The 9,071-nt window shown below is 33.4% G+C and overlaps 1 protein-coding gene across 1 annotated transcript in view; it reads left to right on the forward strand.

Annotated features, from left to right (window-relative positions):
* Positions 1 to 9,068, forward strand: part of LOC119614893 (venom carboxylesterase-6-like) — a gene marked incomplete at its 3' end in the record, with an annotated part of 9,803 nt that extends 735 nt beyond the window's left edge. Inside the window, exons 2-4 of the mRNA XM_037970988.1 lie at positions 5,823 to 6,088; positions 6,156 to 6,299; positions 8,514 to 9,068. Coding sequence (XP_037826916.1) covers positions 5,879 to 6,088; positions 6,156 to 6,299; positions 8,514 to 9,068 — 909 coding nt within the window. The remainder of the gene's footprint in view (positions 1 to 5,822; positions 6,089 to 6,155; positions 6,300 to 8,513) is intronic.
* Between the last annotated feature and the right edge of the window lie 3 nt (positions 9,069 to 9,071).

The following is a 9,071-nucleotide window of genomic DNA, read 5'->3' on the forward strand; positions in this document are numbered from 1 at the left end:
AGAACAGTCTATAGTCTTGAGTATAGAACAGTCTATAGTCTTGACTATAGAACAGTCTATAGTCTTGACTATAGAACAGTTTATAGTCTTGACTATAGAACAGTCTGTAGTCTTGATTATAGAACAGTCTACAGTCTTAACTATAGAACATTCTATAGTCTTGACTATAGAATAGTCTATAGTCTTGACTATAGAATAGTCTATAGTCTTGACTATAGAACAGTGTATAGTCTTGACTATAGAACAGTCTATGGTCTTGACTATAGAACAGTCTATAGTCTTGACTATAGAACAGCTTATAGTCTTGACTATAGAACAGTCTATAGTCTTGACTATAGAACAGTTTATAGTCTTGACTATAGAACAGTCTATAGTCTTGAGTATAGAACAGTCTATAGTCTTGACTATAGAACAGTCTATAGTCTTGAGTATAGAACAGTCTATAGTCTTGACTATAGAATAGTCTATGGTCTTGACTATAGAACAGTCTATGGTCTTGACTATAGAACAGTCTATAGTCTTGACTATAGAACAGTCTATAGTCTTGACTATAGAAAAATCTATAGTCTTGACTATGGAACAGTCTATAGTCTTAACAATGGAACAGTCTATAGTCTTGACTGTAGAACAGTCTATAGTCTTGACTATAGAACAGTCTATATTCTTGACTATAGAACAGCCTATAGTCTTGACTATAGAACAGTCTATAGTCTTGACTATAGAACAGTCTATAGTCTTGACTATAGAACAGTCTATAGTCTTGACTATAGAACAGTCTATAGTCTTGACTATAGAACAGTCTATAGTCTTGACTATAGAACAGTCTATAGTCTTGACTATAGAACAGTCTATAGTCTTGACTATAGAACAGTCCTATGGTCTTGACTATAGAACAGTCTTGACTATAGAAGAGTCTATAGTCTTGACTATAGAACAGTCTATAGTCTTGACTATAGAACAGTCTATAGTCTTGACTATAGAACAGTCTATTGTCTTGACTATAGAACAGTCTATAGTCTTGACTATAGAACAGTCTATATTCTGACTATAGAACAGGTCTATAGTCTTGAGTATAGAACAGTCTATAGTCTTGAATATAGAACAGTCTATAGTCTTGTCTATAGAACAGTCTATAGTCTTGACTATAGAACAGTCTATAGTCTTGACTATAGAACAGTCTATAGTCTTGACTATAGAACAGTCTATAGTCTTGACTATAGAACAGTCTATAGTCTTGACTATAGAACAGTCTATAGTCTGACTATAGAACAGTCTATAGTCTTGACTATAGAACAGTCTATAGTCTTGACTATAGAACAGTCTATAGTCTTGACTATGGAACAGTCTATAGTCTTGACTATAGAAAAATCTATAGTCTTGACTATAGAACAGTCTATAGTCTTGACTATAGAAAAATCTATAGTCTTGACTATAGAAAAATCTATAGTCTTGACTATAGAAAAAATCTATAGTCTTGACTATGGAACAGTCTATAGTCTTGACAATGGAACAGTCTATAGTCTTGACTATAGAACAGCCTATAGTCTTGACTATAGAACAGTATATAGTCTTGACTATAGAACAGTATATAGTCTTGACTATAGAACAGTCTATAGTCTTGACTATAGAACAGTCTATAGTCTTGACTATAGAACAGTCTATAGTCTTGACTATAGAACAGTCTATGGTCTTGACTATTGAACAGTCTTGACTATAGAAGAGTCTATAGTCTTGACTATAGAAAAATCTATAGTCTTGACTATGGAACAGTCTATAGTCTTGACTATGGAACAGTCTATAGTCTTGACTATAGAACAGTCTATAGTCTTGACTATAGAAAAACCTATAGTCTTGACTATAGAAAAATCTATAGTCTTGACTATGGAACAGTCTATAGTCTTGACAATGGAACAGTCTATAGTCTTGACTATAGAACAGCCTATAGTCTTGACTATAGAACAGTCTATAGTCTTGACTATAGAACAGTCTATAGTCTTGACTATAGAACAGTCTATAGTCTTGACTATAGAACAGTCTATAGTCTTGACTATAGAACAGTCTATAGTCTTGACTATAGAACAGTCTATAGTCTTGACTATAGAACAGTCTATGGTCTTGACTATAGAACAGTCTTGACTATAGAAGAGTCTATAGTTTTGACTATAGAAAAATCTATAGTCTTGACTATGGAACAGTCTATAGTCTAGACTACGGAACAGTCCATAGTCTTGACTATTGAACAGTCTATAGTCTTGACTATAGAACAGTCTGTAGTCTTGACTATAGAACAATCTATAGTCTTGGCTATAGAACAGTCTATAGTCTTGACTATAGAACGGTCTATTGTCTTGACTATAGAACAGTCTATGGTCTTGACTATAGAACAGTCTATAGCCTTGACTTTAGAACAGTCTATAGTATTGACTATAGAACAGTCCATAGTCTTGATAATAGAACAGTCTATAGTATTGAGTAAAAGAATCTATATTATAAATTTTAAAATACTTATAAACACAATATTATTATTCAAAAGTGACACTTCTATTTTTAAATAAAAAATTATAAATAGAAACGTTATTTTAAGCAGACATCTTAATGATTAATGTCTGGCCTAGTAGAATAGAATAGAATTTAACCTATTATTTTCTCTTAAACCATAAATAGTCAGACATAATCGGTCATGGCTTATTTTATTAAATTGTTAAACTTTCTTTTATCTCACACGCAATAACAACCAAAATTAGTAACTAACAGCTACAATAATAGCACAACAATATGACTAATAAATGTCGCCAGTACATATTTGGTTACCAAAAAACCGAAAAAGAAAAAAAAAATGATTTCAGACCTACCACAACACCAAATATAGCTGGAGGCTAAATGTCTGCCACTCAAAATTAATCTAAAAACTACAATCAATATGAACACCTTAACGACAGTAGCACATACAACAGTAATCATTTAAAAAGCCCCATAAAACTAAATGAAACGATTAAATAAATAAATAAACACTCTTGGAAATTAATTCCAAAAATAGCGATGATCGTCATCATCAATATCGTGGATGTTGACAAAGTTTGCTGGTGTTAAATATGTATTTAGCGACAATAGATTCCCACAAATAATTTTGCATAATTTAACAAAACAAACAGTCAAATATGTATAAAAATGGTAATATTTTGTCGTTTTCTTTAATAAATGTTGACGTCATAGTAGTTTTTAATGGATCTATTTGGTGTTTTCATCTAAAAAACTGCGAATATTTAAATTAAAGCAAGAAAAGTAAATTCATTGATAATTCATTGGAATAAAACCAAAATTTAATGTTATAGATAAAAAACCTAATCTATAATTTCCTGTCAGTTTTAATCAAAATAATTGTTTTACTTCAGATACAATCTTTTAAATTATTTATTATATCTCTATTGGTGTTTGGCGGTTGACTACAGTCTCGATTCTCAAGACTTTGGAAAAAAATATACATATCTCTACATATATCAAGCACCCAAAGACACTTCATTCAAACAAAGTCCGCAACAAACATTTTTAATAATTTTAATTTATTCGATCCGTTTGGATCAGTTCGTAGTTTTGCTATAAGACAGTAGAACAGCCTATAGTCTTAAGAATTGACTAGTCCATAGCCTTGACTATAGATAAGCCTAGAGTTTTGACAACAGATCAGTTAAGAGTCTTGACAATAGATCTGTTACGAGTCATGAGTATATATCAGTCTATAGTCTTGACTATAGAATAGTATATAGTCTTAACTACAGATCAGTCTACAGTATTCACTATATATCACTCTACAGTCTTGACTATAGACCAGTCTATAGTATTCCATATAGATCACTCTACAGTCTTGACTATAGATTAATCTATAGTCTTGACCTTAGATCAGTCTATAACCTTGACTATAAGTAGATCAGCCTATAGTCTTGATTATAGATTAGTCTACAGTCTTGACTATAGATCAGTCTATAGTCTTAACTATAGATAAATCAATAGTCTTGACTATAGATCTATCTATAGTCTTGAATATAAATCTGTCAATAGTCTTGACTATAGATCAGTCAATAGTCTTAATATAGATAAGTCTATTGTCTTTACTTTAGACCAGTCTTTAGTCTTGACTATAGATCAATCTATAGTCTTGACTATATATCAGCCCGTAGTCTTAACTATAGATCAGTCAATAGTCTTGACTATAGATCAATCTATAATCTTGACTATAGATCAGTCTATAGTCTTGACTATAGATCAGTCTATAGTCTTGACCTTAGATCAGTCTATAACCTTGACTATAGATCAGTCTATAATCTTAACTATAGATCTGTAAATAGTCTTGACTATAGATCAGTCTATAGTCTTGACCTTAGATCAGTCTATAACCTTGATCAGTCTATAGTCTTGACTATAGATCAATCTATAGTTTTGACTATAGATCAGTCTGTAGTCTTGACCTTAGCTAAGTCTATAACCTTGACTATAGATCAGTCTATAGTCTTGACTATAGATCAGTCTATAGTCTTGACTATAGATCTGTCAATAGTCTTGATTATAGATCAGTCTATAGCCTTAACCTTAGATCAGTCTATAACCTTGATTATAGATCAGTCTATAGTCTTGACTATAGATTAGTCTACAGTCTTGACTATAGATCAGTCTATAGTCTTGACTATAGATTAGTCTACAGTCTTGACTATAGATCAGTCTATAGTCTTGACTATATATTAGTCTACAGTCTTGACTATAGATCAGTCTATAGTCTTGACTATAGATCAGTCTATAGTCTTGACTATAGATCAGTCTACAGTCTTGGCTATAAATCAGTCTAGAGTCTTGACTATAGATCAGTCTATAGTCCTGACTATAGATCAGTCTATAGTCTTCACTATAGATCAGCCAATAGTCAGATCAGACTATAGATCTTCAATACTCTTGATTATAGATCAATCTTGATTATAGATCAGTCTATAGTCATGAATATAGATCTATAGTCTTGACTATAGAACAGTTTAAAGTCTTGACTTTAGATCACTCTATAATCTTGAGTATAGAATAGTCTATAGTCCGGTTTATAGATCAGTCTATAGTATTGACTATAGATTATAGAGATGAGTATATATATATATATGATTATTAAATACTATTTATAACTGACCATTAAATGGCGTTATCTATAATCTTAACTGCATAATCATTAAATATATGTACATCATTCAATAGTCCTGATTATATAGAGTATAGACTGATCTATAATCTTAGATATACATATAACTGTATATTTCCTTTAAATCTAAAAATAAATACAAATTTACACATAAAACTTGTTTACAAGTTAAAAATATCTTATTTATACACTATATATTATTTATGCTAGACACTGAGTCGCTTAAAATTCTAAAAAGATCGTAAGCAATTTTCATACACTCTAGGGGATTCCCCCCTTCGAAGAGAAATACAAGTTTTGTTATTCTCCTTAAGTGTGTGAATAAATAATTTTACGAACTAAAATAAAAAATAACATTTTTATAGAGTAAAACGATCGTTTTAATGTGACATTATCATCGCACAAAACAGATTTATTAATGAAAACAAAATAATACAGAAGATAGAAAAATAAAAAAAGCTATAAACTTTGAAACTTAACAGATCGTAATTTACATGCAAATTAGAATAAAATGTGGTCTAAATATGCAAATGATTATCACACATTATGCATAAATTGTATTTGATCGCACATTTTAATTCAAATTAAATTCATTCAGTTTTGTTTAATCTTATTTATGTTTATTTCTCGTTTTTTTTTTTTTTTGCAGATTTTCTTGATTATAACCAGAATCGACAACGTCTTCACTATCGTAAAATTATAGATATGACGTTAAAACTTTTATTTATGCTAATTATGCCTTTGGCCTATACGGTTGTCAGCCAGTTTCTAGAGGATCGTTTCACCTCGACTGTATGTGCCGATAAAGCGGGCTGTATGCGGGGTCGTTTAATGCGTGGTTATAATACACCTTTATTTGAGGCCTTTATGGGTATACCGTATGCTTTGCCGCCATTGGGGGAATTGAGATTTAGTGTGAGTATAGGAAACTCAGTAATTTATATTGAAATTTTACTAAAAAATAAATAATTTTTCCTTATAGAGTCCCAAGGAGTTTCCAAAATGGGAAAATACTTTGAATGCCTTTGAAGCTAAACCGGATTGTATACAAAAGAATTATTTACTGCCAACATATCCGGTATCGGGTAGTGAGGATTGTTTGTATTTGAATGTTTATAGACCTTTGGTAAGTAAAACATAATATGAAAAAAATATCCGACACCAGACTTATGAAATTAATTTTGATTTTGGTAATTTTTACAAAATCTTTAGAACTATAAAATTACTGGGAAATAGTTCGGCTTCATCCAGACTACAGGCTATAAACAAGTCTAGACTACGATCTAAACATTTGACCAAAGTTTTGAGAATACCTTAGTCCAAATATTAGTCTACGCCTTAGTGCAGACTAAATCCCTGACTATAATTCAGATTTAAGTTCAGCTATATTCCAGATTTAAGTTCAGATTCAGACTAAAGTCCAGACTCTAATTCAGACCATAGCCTAGATTATACTCTCGACTATATCCAGATTATAGTCTCAACTATAGTCCAGAATATAGTGCAAACTATGTCCGGCAATAGTCCAGACTATAGTCCAGACAATAGTCCAAACTATAGTCCAGACTATGGTGCAGACTATAGTGCAGACTATAGTCCAGACTATAGTCCAGACTATAGTCCAGACTATAGTGCAGACTATAGTCCAGACTGTAGTGCAGACTATAGTCCAGACTATAGTGCAGACTATAGTCCAGACTATAGTGACGACTATAGCCCAGACTATAGTGACGACTATAGCCCAGACTATAGTGCAGACTATAGCCCAGTCTATAGTGCAGACTATAGTCCAGACTATAGTGCAGACTATAGTGCAGACTATAGATCAGACTATAGTGCAGACTATAGTCCAGACTACAGTCCAGACTATAGTCCAGGCTATAGAGCAGACTATAGTGCAGATTATAGTGCAGACTATAGTCCAGACTATAGTGCAGACTATAATCCAGACTATAGTGCAGACTATAGTCCAGACTATAGTGCAGACTATAGTCCAGACTATAGTGCAGACTATAGTCCAGACTATAGTGCAGACTATAGTCCAGACTATAGTCCAGACTATAGTGCAGACTATAGTGCAGACTATAGTCCAGACTATAGTGCAGACTATAGTCCAGACTATAGTCCAGACTATAGTCCAGTCTATAGTGCAGACTATAGTCCAGACTATAGTCCAGTCTATAGTGCAGACTATAGTCCAGTCTATTGTGCAGACTATAGTCCAGTCTATAGTGCAGACTATAGTCCAGTCTATAGTGAAGACTATAGTGCAGACTATAGTCCAGACTATAGTGCAGACTATAGTGCGGCCTATAGTCCATACTATATTGCAGACTATAGTCCAGACTATAGTGCAGACTATAGTGGGCCTATAGTCCATACTATCTTGCAGACTATAGTCCAGACTATAGTGCAGACTATAGTGGGCCTATAGTCCATACTATCTTGCAGACTATAGTCCAGACTATAGTGCAGACTATTGTGGAGATAATAGTCCACACTATAGTGCAGACAATAGTCCAGACTATAGTCCAGACTATAGTCCATACTATGGTTCAGACTATAGTCCAGACTATAGTGCAGACCAGATTATAGTCTCGACTATAGTGCAGTCTATAGTACAAACTATAGTCCAGACTATAGTACAAACTATAGTAAAGACTATAGTCCAGACTATAGTGAAGACTATAGTCCAGACTATAGTGAAGTCCAGACTATAGTGAAGACTATAGTCCAGACTATAGAAGAAGACTATAGTCCAGACTACAGTGAAGACTATAGTGCATACTACAGTGAAGACTATAGTCCAGACTATACTACAGGCAATAGTCCAGACTATAATGCAGACAATAGTCTACACAATAGTCCAGACTATAGTCCAGCTTATAGTGCAGACTATAGTCCAGACTTTAGTGTAAGCTATAGTGCAAATTATAGTCCAGACTATTGTCCAAACTATATTCCAGACTATTGTCCAAACTATAGTCTGGACTATATGCAGACTATTGTGCAGACTATAGTCAAGACAATAGTCCAGACTGTAGTCCAGACTATAGTGCAGACTTTTGTCCAGATAATTGTCCAAACAATATTCCAGACTAAATTCCATATTATAGTCCAGACTAATGTCCAGACTATTGTCCAGACTATATTGCAGACTATAGTTCTGACTATAGTCCAGACTAAAGTGCGGACTGTTGTCCATACTATAGTGCAGACTATTGTCCAGACTATATTCCAGACTATAGTCCACTCTATACTCCAGACTATATTCCAGATTATAGGTGACTTGTTAGTGGTTGAGCTTAAGTACTAAATTTCCATATCTTCTACATTTTAGCATCATCACAGCACCCACAAATTACCCGTTATGATCTATATACATGGTGGCGGTTGGTTTAGTGGTACTGCCAATCCTGTCATAACAGGTCCTGAATATATTATGGATACCGAGCAAGTTATATTGGTAACATTTTCCTATCGATTAGGAGCATTAGGTTTTCTATCCACCGGCGATGCAAATATACCCGGTAATTTCGGCTTAAAAGATCAACTATTAGCCATGAAATGGGTACAAAATAATATAGCGGCATTTGGTGGTGATCGGGAAAAGGTAACTTTATTTGGCCAAAGTGTGGGTGGTGTATCGGCTCATATGCATATGTTAAGTCCTCAGGCGGAGGGTTTATTTCAGGGAGTAATAGCTTTAAGTGGCACCGCTAATGTACCGTTTGCTATTAACGACCAACCACTGGAGCAAGCAGTACGCACCGCCGAATTGTGTGGTATTGAAAATGCCACAAATTTAAGTACAAGGGAACTGTTGCATTCGTTAAGAGCGGTAGATGTTGATATTTTAATACGAGCAGGAGATGGTTTAAAATTTTGGAGTAGTCAT

This window comes from Lucilia sericata, unplaced genomic scaffold, assembly GCF_015586225.1.
Source record: "Lucilia sericata isolate MDLA Ls3-8-SP2 unplaced genomic scaffold, ASM1558622v1 Contig003602F_arrow, whole genome shotgun sequence".
In the NCBI taxonomy this organism is placed as follows: domain Eukaryota; kingdom Metazoa; phylum Arthropoda; class Insecta; order Diptera; family Calliphoridae; genus Lucilia; species Lucilia sericata.